The sequence below is a fragment of the Carassius auratus genome, chromosome 44 (genome assembly GCF_003368295.1).
Source record: "Carassius auratus strain Wakin chromosome 44, ASM336829v1, whole genome shotgun sequence".
In the NCBI taxonomy this organism is placed as follows: Eukaryota; Metazoa; Chordata; class Actinopteri; order Cypriniformes; family Cyprinidae; genus Carassius; species Carassius auratus.
The window spans coordinates 9,831,817-9,849,695 of record NC_039286.1 but is presented as its reverse complement, the minus strand read 5'-3'; the positions used below and the strand labels follow the sequence as shown (position 1 = coordinate 9,849,695).

Sequence of the window (17,879 nt, the reverse complement as noted above, 5' to 3'; positions counted from 1 at the left end):
GGCTCATATTTGAGGTCTTGCTATTATAGTATTACTCACAAATGCTAAAATATTTGTTTTCCTAAATTAGAATGGGTCTAATCTTCTGAAAATATTATGACTTGCCACAGATGGAGCTCATAATTAATTATATCCAGAAAAGGCTGTGGGATACACGCAACTGCAGAACTTTGAATATGTGCCATGTAATGGTTTATGGTTATGTAATCATTGCACATTTGGTCTGCTGTAAAACTAAACAAGCTGCAGATATGCAAATTCATTATAATGAAATGTCATACCAAATGCTAGTGTGTATTTTTATTTTTTTAACGGGTCCCAAAATGCATATAATGAAGTTGGTTCATGAATATCCAGAGGTAGCAGACCTGGACAAAGAAGCTTAAACATTTGTAAAACATTCAGTATTTAATTTCCATTCATATAACTTCCATTTGTGTTTTTTCACAGTTTGAAAGACTTTGTTGTTAAAATGTTGAAAAGATCAAATAAGATTATTGAATAAGTTGGTGTGTCCAAACTTTGACTCTTCTAGTGAATATTTTATCATAGGTTTACATGTTCTTTACAGACATCAAAGGCCCAGAAAAATGCATACGCAATATAACACAACAATGTATGCAACCAGGACAGTACATGAAACTGCAAATTCATTGTACATAAATAACAAACCAAATGGTTTTGGCTATTAAATATTGTAATAAAAAAAAATTATTAATGTATAACTTTTAAAACATGTGACACTTAAAACTGAATGTAAGCTGGTGTGGTTTTATTGCATTCATGTACTATAGCAAAAACAGCAGCGTTTAATTATGTTTTAAACCAGCTTACGAAACCACTAGACTAGACGAAACAAGCATTTGTGTACTTAAAGGTATAGTTAACCCGAAAATTTACATTTTGTCATGATTTACTCACCCTCATGTCATTTGAAACATGTATGGGTTCATGTAAAAAAAAAAAAGAATAATGTTAGTACGGAAAAAAATACTATGGATGTCAATGGCTACCGAATGTTGCATTACTAACATTCTTCAAAATATCATCTTTTATGTTCTGCAGAAGAAAAAAATCCATACAGGTTTCGAACAACATAAGAGTGAATAAATAATGACAGAATTTTCATTCAGGGATAAACTATCCCTTTAAGTTCGGCTGAAACCTTTTGGGTACTACTAAAATACATTCCTTGTGGCAACTAGCCCCTCTCGACCCTAGTACTAGTTTTACAGTGTACGTAAAATAATACCGTAGTAAAACATGGTGGTACCATCGTACTCTTTGGTTTGTGGTATTTCCAGTGTTTGGACAGAAAGTTGCAGACACTGTCTATTGTCTACCCAAATACTGGAAACAATCAACGCAAACATCTGTTTTGTGATTAGGTCCACGGTGCATCACACAATGCTTAGTTCCAACGCAAACACACGGGAGAATGAGCGCAGAATGACGCGGTGGAGCACGTCCGCAGCGCTTCATCCCCGTTCAGCCCGCAGCAGGAAGTGTGCTGAATACACCGAGAAAAAGACGGTGGAGCCGCCCGCTGAAGAAAAAAAAAAGAGTTAAAAAACAATCATGGCGAGCGACTGAACATGCCATTTATCCTCTGCGCAATCAAAAAGAACACAAACCCTCATCCCTGATCATTGTGCACGTCTGTAAGTCGGGTAAGTTGTTGCAGCTTGTAGGTGTTTGTTTAATTCCACACAATGGCCACATTCATTGAATCAGAGCTCGCGAGCCTCCCGATCTTTGTGTCGCTAGGTAGCTAGCCGATTAGCACTGACCTTACTGCCAAGCAGAAACCATTTCACACTATACATATATCGATCCAGACAGTTTTTGTGGGTATTATTTATCTACACGACTATTTGACGACATCAGAATGGTTTATTTAGTTTGTTTTGCTCTCGCTTTCAGCACTAGTATCGTGAGGGGAGGCTAGCGCGTTAGCTGCGGGGGGGTTTATCGCTTGTCAGACAGAGCGACACATTAAAATAATCGATGCGATCGCGGTCGAGCCCTGGATCTTTTTCGCGCATTCGAGCCCAGGCATGAGGTAGACCAAAAATGAGTGCGAATATTCCGTCCAAAGCGAAATTAATCGCTTTTTTCTGGCCTCGCACTCAATTAGACTGCGATAGCCCACCAGCTAATATTTGCACACCGCGACTAGCATCCCGTGAAAAACATACGGGTCGCGGTCTCCCTCACAACGATGTACACACACGTTATTAGCTAGTAGAAATGAACACATATCGAGCCTAACTGAATAAACTGTGTTATTGGTCTTGATTCGGGGCTAATTTGGTGAGTCTAAGGAGTGAAAATGACACGGGATTTCGGGCATCTGCATCTGCTTTTGTCTGGATAAAAAGCGGGTGTGGGAGCGTCAGGCCAAGGTCATAGCGAGGCGTTAATCGCTTACATTTTATATAAAACTGGTTTTTGTTCCAGTAGACGAAAATTATTGGTATTGTTGAGGGTCTACAGAAGTGTTGGGCCCACCCCTTTGTATCTTTGTGAGCTGCGCCATTGGGAAATAACAAAAAAAATAATGCATTACATATTTCACCTGTACCAATGTTTTGGGGTGTCATATATACATACATGTATGGCTTAATAATAGCAGAGTAGCTAAAAATGATTATTTGTGTTTTAATTAGCCCATGTGTTTTACCACTAGCTAGTTATATTTTAGTTTTTAAGAGGACTTAATTTGGGAATTTTACATGTTTACATATATATATTTATTGTTTCAGTCAGGGCTGGATAAGTAAAGGAAATGAAAATAATAAATATCAAGGCAATCGCCTTATTAACTATATATTTTCCTAGCTGGACAATAACTATATACAATCCATATTATCAACCTGTTTAAGCTTCATAGCATGCTATAATGTCGAGAGGTCATTTAACATATTTAGATTAAAGGAGAAAATGAAAGACAGGTTGTTATAAATGTACATTGGCACGTTTAGGTGTTTTACCTTTCACGTGGCCTCTAGTCTATATTTTAGATTTTACCTTTAGTTTTCATAAGAGAACTGAATGTCTACTGATCCCTTGGACGTCAGTGAATAGCACTTTCCAGGTTCATAAAGAAAAAAAAGGAAATGTTTATAGTAAATAAATTTCCTTGTTACATTCTGCTCATATGGATATTTATTTTGTGTGAATTAAAGCTTTATTTGCAAGCCATTGTGATGTTTGATTTGCAAAGCTGTTGTTTCTTTTTTTAACATTTTTAACTGAAAATTGTCTGAATGATTCCTCACGAATACCTGGGAATATTATAGAAAAGTCTTAGTCAAAACAATCAAGTTTATCTCTGGTTATGCAGTGTAAAGTGTGACTTACATTTAAAGACTAAAACAATAATAAAAAGAAAAAAATCATTACCATATTTTTGTGATGTGTTATCATATTAATGACATACATTTTTGGCCTTTACAATGATAAATCAGTTGTTAAAGTTCCAAGTAAATATCAGCTGTGTCATATATCATTAAGTAGTACCATGATATTACCATCTATACAATCACTATACCACAATTTTTATATTTTTTGACTGCAACATGTTCTAGTTCTGCTTGTACCAACCTTCAAATGAGCAAACATGGTGGAAGTAGTCTATTTGTATATTATTACATTCATTATATTCTGTAAATCTGGACCCATCTGGCATTTTGCATTATGGATTTTGACAGCGCTGATGAGCTAAAGCATCCAGATGGTCTTGAGTCAGAGACCACTGGTCAGGTTATATACCCTAAGGGTATGCAATCTTAATTCAGATCACAGATGCTGTGAGACTAAATTCATTCCACATACAGCAGACTGTGTTATGCATGAATGATGATCACATCATAAACACTTCACATAATCTGTATCGCAACTTGTAGCACAAAATGTACTTGCAAATATAAGAAACAGTGAAACTACAGTATCTTTGTGAATTTAGAAACTTTAGGCTAAATGGAACTTACATAGCCTTAAAGCATCATTTTTTTTTCATTGTACATTTCATTTTTTCATTTGATATATATATTACGTCTATAATTACAGTAACACTCGCCTTGGTACCAGACTTACCTGATCATCATGAATAGATTAAATAACAGTTATAATTTAGTAGCTTGAAATATTTTTTTGAAATGACATAACATAGCCATGTAAGATGCATACAATATTAAATTTTGTAAAGTAACTTGGTGATCTACAAATACAGGCTGATTCAGAGCTACAATGAAACCATATAACTCATGCAAAGTAATATGATGCGTTATAAAGTATTTTTCTTCAAACCTTGTTGCAGCTCTAAACAAGATTGTTCTTGCTTTACTGGCCTCTCTTTTGCTGCCAAATCACTTCAAATGGGAAAAGTTTTTGATATCAGTCACACATCGTCTGAACACTGGGTTATTGTTGAGGTGGCTCTATTGAAGTTGTTGTACTGACAGCAAATTAAAGGGATAGATCACCCAAAGACGAAAATTCTGTCATTGATTACTTAATTACTAATTTGTGTTCCAATAATGAACGGAGGTCTTACGGGTTTGGAATGACATGAGAGTGAGTAATTAATGACAGAATTTTCATTTTTGATGAACTAACCCTTTAAAGCCATACAACAGGACTGAGAGAGAGAGGCAGGAAAATAACCCAGCTGAGCTTTCTAGTGTTTCAGTTTTCTGATGGCCATTGTGTGGAAAAAGAGCACCGTTTCTTTCATCCCAGTTGTGCAGTAAGAATGAATTGTTCCCCAGTGGGGACTAAATGAATGGAATTTGTGGTCATGCATTTTATTTAGTTCTCTTAAAGTAAATTCCACTTGAATAGTGCTGTGATTTACATTTTAGCATGAATGGGAAAAGTTGTGGCACTTATTTTGAACTGTTGCCAAACACACTGAACACTTTTATTGAGCTCCAGCTACAAAGATTTGGATCAGGCTGGTTCTGTTTTTAGATTGGAGCATAAGTTGCTAAAGTAACCAAGTTTCACTTGCTTTAGTGATGCCCATAGCAGTGAGTTTAAGGAAATGATTTTATAGTACAGTAAATAAGACCTCTTTTAACCTCATTGAAATTGTAAAAAAAAAAAAAAAAAGAGGACTAGTTTGGAGAGTAACTGTCAGTATTAAAATTGGGTTCATCGGGTTCACAAAAAAATATAAAATTTGGAAATGAAATATAATCTTGGTCAATCTTAATCTTGGATCTGATGTGCTGCCAAAACCTCATCACATATGTGGCTTTAAAATAAAAAGATTTCCTTATAAATCAACTGCCATGCCATATAATGTATCAAGGAGTACATTATCTGTAGTTTTGAAACTGAACATGAATGTGGTATTGGGAGTTTCTTATTTTGGCAGACTAGCTAGAGCTCCCCAGGAATGACAAGGCAATGCTGTTTTGGTAACCTTGGTTGTTTTAGGAGTTTGTATACTTTTAGTTGTATTAAGGTGCAGATAGTTATCTTCACAGTTTGCTTTCTCATTCGTAGTCATTGCATTGCATTGCTGCACGTTTACATTAAGTTTAATTCTGCTGAGTTTTGTTGCATTGTATAAGTAGACTTAAATTGACAGCTAGTATTGATGATGCATGATTTCTGGTTGCTTGTTGTTGCAAATTGCTCACTTCAGCTGTCAAAGTAGCTTTTCCAGTGGTATTCAATCAATCTACATTGAAATTCTTTATTAAACAAAGGAAATTCTCAGTAGTAACTAAAACAGCCATTAGTGAGTATCTGTTAATCAATTTTGCCTAGAGTTATTTTGACCCAAACCTCGTGTTTATGAAAGTGCTTTGGCTTATTGATGTTTTTACTTTTTAGTCTAGCATAAAATGCTTGCATGATCAACATTTCTACTGGGTTGTAGAAAAAATAAAGATGAACATCCTAAAATTTAAGAAAACCTATTTTGCTACAGTTCAGTTACTCCATAAAATATTTACTAGTGTTATTTGAAATTACTGCATGTTTTTAGTGACTGCATTTCACTGAGGCTGCAATAACCTTAAATCACCATAGACCAACGCTACTATTGCGTCAACGAAGGTTAACGCCCCTTTTTGGGGGAAAACAAACGGATTCCCCTGATACAGAACTCGCTCTAATTTCTTGATAGCAAAAATGGCAGAAACATACAGTACACACTCTCTTTGCCGGCCGAGGACCGTGATAGGTATTTAATGAAGCTACTGGATATGGTGTTTACAGAGGTTTCCCTTTGAAATGGTCGAAAACTGGATTAATAACCCCACGCAGTGGCCAAATATGGACATCTAACGTTACCAATATCTCGTGGAATCACCAAGTAGCCTACTTTAATTTGTAATTAACATACCCACAGTATGATAAACTAGACGATGAGGCCATGTCAAGAGGAGTCGGTGGTTTACTTGGATCATATTTCACTTGATTTAAGCTATTGACAGTTTTGTTGTAGTTAGAAATACGAAGCTGCTAGTAGCTACGTGATTGACGTTAGCTCTCATTAGGCATGCTACCTTGGCTGTTTATTGATTTTAAGTTTCAAATATTCGCAGGCTAGGACTAAACAATATAACTATTATACAATATCTGTTTGTAATTGTGTCTGACAGGCCTGTACACATCAGAAACAATGAAAAACAAAAGGTCCCTGGAGCGAGTTCTGTATCAGGAATCCGTTTGTTTTCCCCCAAAAAGGGGCGTTACCCTTCGATGACGCAAAAGTAGCGTTGGTCTATGCAGTTGATTGATATATTTAGAGTACATTTTGCAAAACGCTGTCTTGATCATCTAGGTGGTCACTAACAAAATAACTGATAATACGTATTCTTTCATCATTTTAGGCCTTTCCCCATATGTATTCCAGATAACCTCTTATTTACTTATACTTGGTAAAGCTTTGCTTATGCTGTTTTTTTGTGCCTGAGTAAACAAAGACAGCAGAGTTATCAGCCATGCTCAGTACAGTTGACCTCAACATGTAGGTACACAAAGCTGGCTCATTTTCAGCTGCTTTGAACCTGTGCATCTGTCATATGACCTAAATGTGAGATCAAATGTGTCAAAGCTGACATCACATAATGTGGCCACATATCTAACAGAGTACATGGTTTTTGTCCAAGGCTCCTGATTACTCTTAATGGACAGCTTTAAGAACTTGTTTTGCTTGTTACTCATTTAATTTGAGGATGTTTTAAACTAGCAATTAGATTATTAATCTCTTTGTGTCACTTGATTGTATTTTTTTTTTTATAAGTACATTAAAATGGTGAATATAGATGCATATAGTTAAATTCATTTTGTTTCTTTTTGTATTTTCTCAGCTTTCCTCGGATGCCCCACAACTGTCCAGACCCTCTCTGAACTGCTGCGATCGAGTGGAATTGAAAGGCTGATTGGAGAGAATATCTGTCACCCAGGTAAAATGGCTGATACTACAGAAGCAGAGAGCTGAACATCACACATTGCTCCCTTTTCTTCTTTGTTCGAGGATCATTTTATGTGGACATTTCCCCCTTCCATTTCAATTTTTTCATCATGGCTATGCATGATATGAATCGTGCCAAGGGTATCCCTTGCAAAGAATGCGACATCATTTGCCCAAGTACACCTAGCCTCCTGGAGCACATGAAAGCACACTATCATCAAGAAGAGAATGGCAGATTTGAATGTGAGCAGTGTGGACGCATTTTTAAGCATGCCAGTAGCTTGGCTTCTCACAAAAAAACTCATGAGATGGGCTCCTTCCAGTGCCCGGTCTGCACCAGAACATTGCCCAATGCAGTGGCACTAAAAAACCACCTGCGCATCCATACCCTGTCTCCAGGTGCTCAAGCTGAAGAGGAGAACGATGACAACGCTGATGAAGACAGGGATTATAATCTAGCACAAAATCTGTCTGATGCAGCTTTCAGAAGTCACATAAACAATAGTGGAATGATGCCTGGTCATGACCATGACAAACAAAAATCTCCAGGATCTGAAGATGCCTGGGACAGACCATTCAAATGTGACCAATGTGACAGAACATATCGTCATCATGGCAGCTTGGTAAACCATAAGAAGTCTCATCAAGAGGGGACGTTTAAGTGCAATGTCTGTTACAAACAGTTCAGTAATCTTGCAGCTCTTAATGCTCACGAACGCACTCATTCAAAATTTAAGCCCCCTGGAATGTCCATGGGGGTCCTTGTGCATGAAGCACCATCTGACCCTCGCCCCCTTGGCCCCCAGAATGATGACATGGCACCCAGCTTTTGCCATCTTTGTCAAGTTGCTTTGCCTAATAAGAATGACTTTCAAGAGCACCTTTTGTTACATAATGCTGCATCATCTTCGTTGGGGTTAACACGTAGTTTCCCATCGATAGTACCTCATAATCTTAGTTCTGTTCGCTCTTCAGCTGTGAATCCTTATACACCTGCTCTAGGTGACTCTCTTCCACTGCCTCCATTACCCGACAAGCGATATGATCCAATGCTAGGCCCTACTGTTAATAACTCCATATATACCTGTGCATATTGTGGAGTGGGACATCCTAACTTAGAGAGTCTCAAAATTCATTATCTTACCCATGAACCTCACACCTCAACACATGATGGCCCTACTATTTTAAATTCTGATGGACTGGCTTCAAACTCTCAACCATCAATATCTTCATCCAATGGTCAGACAAGGTCTCAGGCACAGAATGTAGCCATTGATGATGCTGAACGCAGATTTAAGTGTCAAGAGTGTGGGAAAAGCTATCGACATGCTGGGAGTCTAGTTAATCATAAACGCTCCCATCAAACTGGTCATTATCAGTGCACTGTTTGCTGTAAGCAGTATCCACACTTAGCAGCACTTCATAGCCACCTCCGTAGTCACAAAACCCGTCCAAATTCACAGTCGATGGATACAGAGGGAGATTGGCTTTCCTCTGAGCCACTGACAGGGCTAGACTCTCAACAAGGCTTTGGACATTCTCAGGATCAGGAACGTGGTACAACAACACCAATTTCACTGCACGGTAATCTTGGTGATGCAGCACATTTTGTCCCAGACGGTTCCCATAACAGTGGCCTGGATTCACTGGAATTCCATGACCGATTCGATGGCTCTCTTACCCAAAGCAGTTCTGGTCACTCACCTCTTCCACAAAACCACCGTCAAGCAAACAGTGTCAACCAAGGTGGTATGACCAATGGCTACATGGGTAACATGACCTACCATAGTCCTGGTGGTGCCTCCTTACCTCCAGGCAGTGCCAGCCTCAAAGAAAGTACTCGTCAGAGAGGTAGTCATGACCAAATGCAGTTTGGTGGTGTCCAGGACAACTCCCAGGGCAACAGTAAGAGAATGGATAACAAAGACGATGATGACGATGGAGAGGTTTATCAGTGCACAGTCTGTGGAAACCATTACGCCAGCCTGAGGGCACTTCGAAGCCATTTACGAAGCCATGGGGTTAACCAAGGGGCAGGACCCTCCTCTGCCCTCTCTCCAATAGGTGAGCAAGAGTGGAGGAGGAGACAAGAGGGTAGTAGCATAATTGCCCAAAGCTTCAGCAGAAAACAGGACTTGCTTAACCACGAGCTAGTTCATGGACATCCAGATGGATCTACACAGGGCTTAGGTGGCATTAACTCTAGTTCTAATGGCAAAATGGATGGAAGGAACCACATTTGCGTTGACTGTGGCATGTTCTTTGCAGATCGCCATCAGCTGATCACTCACCTGTGTCCAGGCAAGGCGAGAGTTGGGGCATTGAACAAGGGTATGAATGGAGCTAAAGGGATGACTGGTGGTGCAGGTACCAGTGGCAGTGGGGGCCCTGTTGACCCAAGGCAGATGCCAGACTCTGATGATCGGCCCCACAGGTGTGACCAGTGTGGAAGGAGTTACAGACACCCCTGCTCCCTGCTCAACCATAAGAAATCTCACAAGACTGGGGTCTTCCGCTGCCTTGTCTGCCAAAAACGCTACTACAACCTACTGGCTCTCAAGAACCACCAGAGGACTCATTTTGACTTAAAGAGGTTAGCCAGCATTGCATGTGCCCTATTATACTCTTATCTGTTTAGTTCTCTTTGCATACTTTGAATGCTTATGTATTATCATGAGTTCCCCACTCATGTGATTACCCAGGTCATCACTGAATGAATAGATTTTAATGGAATTTTGAGTGTCAAGGCAGTGTGCACTGGTGTTTTTTTTCCTTTAGAGAAGACGAGGGCAACAAACATACTGATACTGATATACACACAAACACGCAGTTGAGTCTGAATTTCATAACGTCTGTACCCCATTTGAGCATTGTGTAGTCATCCTTGTATTTGTAAGGGGACCTTCCCTTTTCTGATTCTTCCTTTTTTTTAGAAGAGCATTTTAACACTGCTTTCTTATCTGTTGGTTTTTGTGTGTTTTGTCTCTTCACAGGCACAAGTGTGAGGAGTGTGGGAAAGCCTTCAAGATTCAGAAGCAGTTGATAAATCATCTACGGCTACACGAAGAGCACAGAGCAAAGACTGGAGTTCGAGACCAACGGGTTCAAAGCATGTCTCATCCTAATGGTGCCCGCTATGAGGGGGGCCCATCGCAGCTCCAAGCTATGAGGATGGGTGACCCCAAAATTCAGAATCCTCCTGTGAACACCAATTATGGTCAGCCTCAAGGTTTCAAGAAACCATATGCAGGGGCTAGGGCCCAGCAAGTTGATGACGGGAGCGGTCGCCGCCCCTTTGCTTGTGATCAGTGTGGACGTACTTACCGTCATGCTGGGAGTCTGGCCAATCATAAGAACCTACATAAGATTGGTGAATACCACTGCAACGTGTGCAACTCCACTTATCCAAATCGACTGGCAATGAAGAACCACCTCAGAATGCATTTCGCTCTTAAGAAATATTCCTGCTCTGACTGTGGCAGGGGCTTCAGGAACCAGAGGCAGCTTGAAACGCATACCAGCAACCAGCTCTGCAAAGATCTTCCTGGTCCCCTTCCTGGTCCCAGCATGCAGACGGCCCCTCCTCCAACTGAATATGAATGTGATGGGTGCTCTCAAGTCTTTAATACAACCACAGATCTGGCCTCGCATAACTGCAGTGCCCAGCTTCCTTCTTCCTCTGCCTCCCTCAACAGCTCCAACATGAGCATGGAGACAGGTGACCTGGGGTCTCCAGAGCGTGAAGAACGCCCATTTACCTGTGACCTTTGTGGCTGCTCTTACAAGCATGCTAGCAGTCTGCTGAACCACAAAAATACACACAAAATTGGCAACTTCAGCTGCTCATATTGTGACAAGCCGTACACCAACTATATGGCCCTGCGCAATCACATGCGAATCCACACGCAGAAGAAGCGGCATATCTGCTCAACCTGTGGCAAGGCTTTCCGGCTGGCCCGCTTCCTTCGGAACCACCAGAGAGTCCACGAGGAGGGCCACACCCGTTTCGGCTGCCCCACCTGCGGGAAGAGCTTCCAGGGTCGTTCTGGGCTGGCCAGGCACCGCTGCGGGGACAACCAGGTAGGCAAGGAGGGCATGAGGAAGGCCACTTCAAGCACAAGAGAGGGAGAGGAATACCGGTTCACGTGAGTTTGCGTCTGTTGTTCGTGATTTTTGAAGTGAACTAGTAAAGATCACAGGTTTCTACATGTCTATTACAGGTATATGATCTCCAATCCGGCTTCCTCGGGACCATACGTGTGCCAGAATTCGGATTTTTCTGAAGTTTGGACAGTATGATTAGTGGAGACCAGATAAGTTACCCCCCTTTGCTTTCAGTTAGCAATATGCACTAACTAGATTGTTAGGATGTCTTGATATAATGGGTAAATTTGGATGTACTTACTAGGTACATGTGTGTGTATTGTACCAAATCATTGATTCCCTCCCTAATTGATCTGATTGATAGTATTCTCGAATATATGGTTTAGTTTACTGTTGTTACCATTTGAACATCTGAACATTGAACATTTGCATAAGTACTCATACTGATCATCTTACATCAGCTGCTGTGCTTCCAGTAGAGTATATATTGATCTGGGCTCAACAGCATTTAGCAAACTTGATCCATTTATTAAATGCATGTTTACTAATTATATAGCTTTGTTGCTTTTAAGGTGACGAATAAAACTCCATTTGCTGTCAAGACAATATAAATATTGAGCAGAAAACGGTTTTAGAAATGTGCCAACATACTAACACACAACTACCATACTAACAAATTACAAATACAATGAACATTCATAAATTCGCATACTCTGAAAGAAAAAAACAAAACACATTCCTCCTTAGTGCTTGGAAAACAAGTTCACCACACTTGTTTTCCATATTTTATTCCCACCAGAATTTAGGTCAAATCCCAAAATCTTATTTGCTCTACAATGATGTGATCATTTTTATCTAATTCTATAGATGGTAACATTTTACCTGTTTATTTTTTTAATTTTTTTATTTATATAAATATAGAGTTTAAAAACAAACTGATGACAAGTTCTGATGACTAGGTCTGTCCTGTAAGCTGTTACAAAATTGTACATATACAATTAATATATTACCACAATAAATTATTTAGATTATTATATCACTGCCTTGATTTTAACATCAAACACAATTGGTTGATACTTTGACTTATAATTCATATTCAGTTTATTCACCTTACATGCCTTAATATGCAATGTTATTCAAGTAATCCTCTTCAAGCTGTGCCAGTTTTTTGAGTTTTGGCAGCTGGATTCAAGATCATATACCTGTATTTGTGTATCTGTCTATGCAGTTATCACTGAAGTCAGTTACATGTTGTCAGGTTACTTTCAGACTAATCTAGGTTACTAACTATTGAGGGGTTAAAAGGACAATGAGCAGTTAAGATTTACTTTTTCTCTCCTCTATGTCTTCACAGATGTGACCAGTGTGGCCGTTCTTACCGGCATGCCAGCTCGCTCCTTAATCACAAAAACACCCACACTGTTGGCATCTACCATTGTGCTGTGTGCCTCAAGACCTATTCCAACCTGCTTGCACTCAAGAACCATCGTCGCATCCATTCAGAAACTCGACGGCACCGCTGTCCAGAATGTGGCAAGGCTTTCCGTGTCTCTTCCCAACTACAAAATCACCGCCGTGTGCACCAAAAAGAGCGGGAGTTTACCTGCACTCTGTGCCAGCGGAACTTCCCTACCCAGGCTAGCTTCCGGCTCCACTTGGAAATGCAACATGGCCATACCCCAAAAACATCGCAACAGCCTGGGGTTTCGTCCAGTGGCTCTGATGTAGGTTGGAGCTCTGGGCTTGACCTTACACTGATGCAGGCCCAGGGACTTGATCCTAATGGGCTCCCAAAACTTAACCCATCACACCATGGCCCCAGTGGCAGCAGCTCATCTGGGAATCAACTACAGCAGCAACACCAGAGTCACAATGAGGCGGGGTGCAAGTCGCATGTTTGTGATCAGTGCGGCCGTCGTTACCGTCACGCCAGCTCGCTTCTAAATCACAAGAACAGCCACAAGATGGGCACTTATTTCTGCAACTCCTGTCAGAAGGAATTCTCCAACCTGATGGCACTCAAAAATCACAGACGCATCCACACAGAACCCAAGCGATACCAGTGCCCAGACTGCGGCAAAGCTTTCCGTGTCTCCACTCAGCTCATCTGCCACCGCCGCATCCACACCAAGGAGAAGCCTTTCTCATGTCAGCAGTGTGATAAGCGCTTCTCAAGCAAATCCAATTTAAGACACCATCAGAAGGTCCACTGGAATAGTTCAGCACCTTCTTCTAGTCTGAACTTGGGCCCCAACTTCTTGGGTATGCCGTCTGGGCCCTTTTTATAGTGATTGGATCTGGAGGAGCAAACTTTTTTTTTTTTCTCAGAGATTCATGCCAAGGCTTTTGGAGGTGCCAAAACCCCCATTCCTTTTATCCTCACTCATCTCTAGGTGCTTGAGGTGTGGCTGTGAGACATTTTTTGAACGAGTTGTTACTTGGGTTAAGAGAACTGTCCCTGCATGTACCCTGAAACATTGGATTTAACAACAGACTTGTTACATCACATAATGACTGTTAGTTTTAGGTCATAGTGATATTTTTCCCACCCTTTCTCTCATCCTAAACACCACAGGTGACCTTACTTGCATTTTCATAGTTCCCTTTGGGGGTGGGGACATTGAAGTCCACTGCCTTCATTTCTGATACCAGCCTTTCGAAGAAGTGCAAACTAGCTGGCGTCTTGTTTTAATTTTTGAAAACGAATTGCTTTCAGATGAGACATTTCCATATATATTGTGTATTAAACAGCACATTTTCCACCATGGTACTGTTAGATCATTATTGTTTATGTGATGTCACAATGGGCAGATTACATTATAGTGACTTTAGGTTCAAAATGGACACGTAACCCCATGTTCAGGGTAACAGCGAAGTAAAAAAAAAAAAGCATTTGAAAATCATACATTTCATCCCATGCCCAGCTACCCCTTTGATTGAGAGTCTTAAATGCATTCTCAATTTTCAATCCTAGACGATACAAAGAAAACACATTGACTGTCCGATGAATTCCTAGAAGTGTCGAGCAACTTGTATGTTTAACAAGTAGAAGTAACTATGTTTAACAGTGTATAGAGCGTATTTGAAACATCCTCAAGTTATTGGGGCAACACATTTATGTGTTGTGTAGGACTGTCAACGTTTTTTTTGTATTCCTCCCCATTTCTGTTGATGTTCTAACTTTTCTAACTTGTGTGGTCCTTGCAACACGAAAATGAGCTTCAGACCTTATTATTCAGCAGATGACAGCATTGTGCTTATTGGGTTTATTTCTTAGTGGCATCATTCACTTGTCCCCCCTTTCATTTTATGATGTTGCTCAGAACCCATATTTTAAAACTGCATTAATTTGCTGGTGTATAGAAATGATAGGTTGTGCTATGAAAAAAAAATGGGAGAAAAGCGAAAGTGAAAAAAATGTATATTGATAGGCTTGTAATGGCATTTGGTTTTACCTTGTATTGTATTGTATCTCTGACTGTATTATTTACAGGAAAACTTTTATAAAAGATCACTGTAGTATGCATTTTATTTATATTAACACTTGTAACTGAAAACGCTAGTTTTAGAGCTCCCAGTTTTAGGATTTCTTGTTTCAACCCCTCCATCGGACATGGAGTCAGGAATGGCAGGACTCCTAAAGAACACTTGTTATAGTGACTGTATTCTCTTCTTTTGTTGCCATTATTTGTTATGCTTTTAAACGAATATTTCTGTCCCTTGTGCAATAAACAGGGAACTGTAATAATTTGTGTTTTGATTGCAGCACAATGAGTATAAACGTATCACTGTATTATTATTCCCTTTCTCACGTGATGTCATGACTGCCCCCCCCACGCTCATGTCAAGATTGGATGTGACTGTTAACACGTTAACACGTAAAGGAATGATTTTGTGATCATTACAATCAGCAAGGCAATCTTATTTTAACACCATGTTAACCCATGTATTTATTTTATCTTTTTTATTTAATTGTATTTTACTATTTTGAGCTTGTTAATAACCTGTATTACCTGGGAGCACTGGTGCTAAGTCAGTCTATTTTTAGTGAAAATGAAGTTGTATTTGCTATGATCAAAGCACGGGAAGATTATATATTTATGTACCTATAGCCTTGCAAATTTTACACAATTGGACAATTAGAAAAGGAAAATCTTCCCAGGTGGACAGCTGCTACTTTAGCAAAGACTGATTCCAAATATAAATTATACAATTTTAATATTTAATAGTGTGACTATACTTTTTTTTAATTCCATTTTGATAATGTCGTAACAGAACATGTTTGAACTATAATTTCAATGCTCTCAAATAATAAAAATAAATAGATGAAAAATTAATGTAACCGTGTGAAAGTTTGACAATCATGGTTGGTGTGACTATCCACCATCTGGATCCAATATCATTGTGTCCTTGATAAAGTCTGTTTATTAGGTATATTCCCATTCATGGATTTTAGAATTTTTAATGCACCTGAAAGCTGGGAAGTGGTCAGTAAGATCTTAGTTGAGTAATCAAGTAAGAACACAACAAATTCCTTATTGTTACTTCTAGTTAAAACCAAATATGATTTTGCTCCTGTTTTACAGTACCATGCCTCCTTGTTCAGACTCATCATCAAGATGATCTCTTATTTATTCTAGGTACCCTTCTTCCCACTTTTGATAAATACACAATTATATAATTTTTCTATGAACTATATTTCTGTAATATTTTTTTCTTTTCCTTTTTTTTTATTGATAAACTAAATAATAGTGACTTTTTTTTGTTTGTTTTAGTCAGTGGTTTCCCTCTACATTTAGCAGATTTTTAATTAGTTTGTATTGGGCGTTTTTCTCTATTTTTAAGAGTTTAAACAAGAAAGTGGGCATGGCGGGATGGGTGTAACTGGGACATGTCCTAGGTCGGACTAGAACCTACGTCCTTGTGAGCAGACTGTTCTTACATGTCCTTGAACAAACAAACGAGTATGGCACTATTTATAGCTATCAGTCCAGAACCAGAGCAGAAAATGCAAAGACTTTTAATTAAATAACAAAACAAGTCGGATAAACGTATCACAGATCATTTAAGTAAGTAACTCATTAAATGGAACAATCAGCAGCTGTGTTCACATGGGCAATTGTGCATTCGTGATGAGTAATGCAGTGACAGCGACCACTACAGGCGCACCAGGGAATTGCCACGCGTGACATCAGCGACGGGAAGAAAAGCGCGCCATTCTAACTTACCTCAAGTAGCAGATCCCAAAACCCGCATATCGCAAAGGTAACTATATAAAAAAAAATCTGTTTATACGGTTATACAAGACTACCTTGGTCATATGAGCTAATTTACCATTTGAAAATGTAAGATTAACATTCATCCTGAAGCAATTGTTCACTTCATAATTAAAACCATGTAGTTATTCACTCACCGTCATGTTCTTTCAAACAAGTGACCGTCATGTTCTTTCAAATCAAGAACCCTTAAAAGTTGACAGTTCATTGTGAGACAACGTCTGTAAACGTTTCATAAAATTACTCCATATGATTTAAGCATTGGATCTTAAATAATTTGTGTAAGGAACCGACTAAAACGAAGCAATTGTTTACTGATAATTTTGTCCTCAAACAGAGGCTCAGGTCCAGAAATAACGAACTTACGTCATTGACGTCGGATCGGCTGAGGTGATCGGAAAAGGTTGATTTGAGGTCTTGGAGTGTGTCCACTAGATGGTGAAAGATCCTTTAGGTAAGTTTTCGTATTCAGTCATGTTACTTTTAAGTTTGGCAAATGCCCTGAAACCAGTTAAGTTATTAAGCAGTCTAGACATGTTTCATTCATTTGATTTCAAAGCAATGCTTCAGTTGCTTGAGAGCAAGAGAATGCAGTTATTTGCAGCATCTTAATTCAATTTCAAATGAGGTATTTCCACACAAGACCCATGTGGGTACAGTGTATTGAAGTCCATAGTCTTTGAATACATGCAATTTTATTGACAACTTATACCTGTTTTGAGGCTGCTAAGTAAACATTTTGGGTCCAAAAATACCTTCCTGAAAAGTGTCAAAGCTGTGTGGTGAAAATGAAATGCATTATTGAGGGTGTTTTTACACCTATAAAAATCACACGAGTAATTCATGTTTGGACTGAATTGGGAGTAATATGCCTAAATCTCAGCATAAAAGATTATCATACAAAGCTTGCAGCTCAAACAGCATGAGTGGCTGAATTATTTTTAAATGAAAATTCACTGACTGTTGCTTAGCAACTGGAAAACCAGCCCTTCATACCTGCCAAGTTTGGCAAGTTTTTACTGCAATGACTAAATTAATTAATTTAAAATAATGATAAGCACTTG

The 17,879-nt window shown here is 39.2% G+C and overlaps 2 protein-coding genes across 5 annotated transcripts in view; both read left to right on the top strand.

Moving 5' to 3' along the window:
* The first annotated feature begins 677 nt into the window (after positions 1 to 677).
* Positions 678 to 15,284, top strand: LOC113062428 (zinc finger protein 845-like). 4 transcript variants are annotated; one of them, XM_026232270.1, is made up of 5 exons: positions 678 to 1,670; positions 7,332 to 10,028; positions 10,429 to 11,515; positions 11,656 to 11,748; positions 12,894 to 12,944. In XM_026232270.1, the coding sequence occupies exons 2-4, from the start codon at positions 7,546 to 7,548 to the stop codon at positions 11,716 to 11,718; spliced, it is 3,633 nt and encodes a 1,210-aa protein (XP_026088055.1). In that variant the 5' UTR covers positions 678 to 1,670; positions 7,332 to 7,545; the 3' UTR covers positions 11,719 to 11,748; positions 12,894 to 12,944. The 4 variants fall into 4 exon arrangements, with proteins under 4 accessions (XP_026088055.1, XP_026088054.1, XP_026088053.1 ...); XM_026232269.1 differs by having other exon boundaries at positions 680 to 1,670; positions 10,429 to 11,580; XM_026232268.1 differs by lacking the exon at positions 11,656 to 11,748 and having other exon boundaries at positions 1,176 to 1,670; positions 7,332 to 9,499; positions 9,704 to 10,028; positions 10,429 to 11,580; positions 12,894 to 15,284.
* A 1,382-nt stretch (positions 15,285 to 16,666) lies between these two features.
* Positions 16,667 to 17,879, top strand: part of LOC113062431 (zinc finger protein with KRAB and SCAN domains 4-like) — a 72,037-nt gene continuing 70,824 nt past the window's right edge. Inside the window, exons 1-2 of the mRNA XM_026232274.1 lie at positions 16,667 to 16,804; positions 17,153 to 17,269. Of these exons, the coding sequence (XP_026088059.1) occupies positions 17,251 to 17,269 (19 nt within the window). The 5' untranslated portion in view covers positions 16,667 to 16,804; positions 17,153 to 17,250. The remainder of the gene's footprint in view (positions 16,805 to 17,152; positions 17,270 to 17,879) is intronic.

Excerpts from the sequence above, each read along its gene's own strand:
- LOC113062428 (XM_026232267.1), top strand. The coding sequence starts at position 7,546 with ATGGCTATGCATGATATGAATCGTGCCAAGGGTATCCCTTGCAAAGAA. Across the intron at positions 10,029-10,428 it reads ACTCATTTTGACTTAAAGAG|GCACAAGTGTGAGGAGTGTG; the intron begins GTTAGCCAGCAT and ends GTCTCTTCACAG. Across the intron at positions 11,581-12,893 it reads GGAGAGGAATACCGGTTCAC|ATGTGACCAGTGTGGCCGTT; the intron begins GTGAGTTTGCGT and ends ATGTCTTCACAG.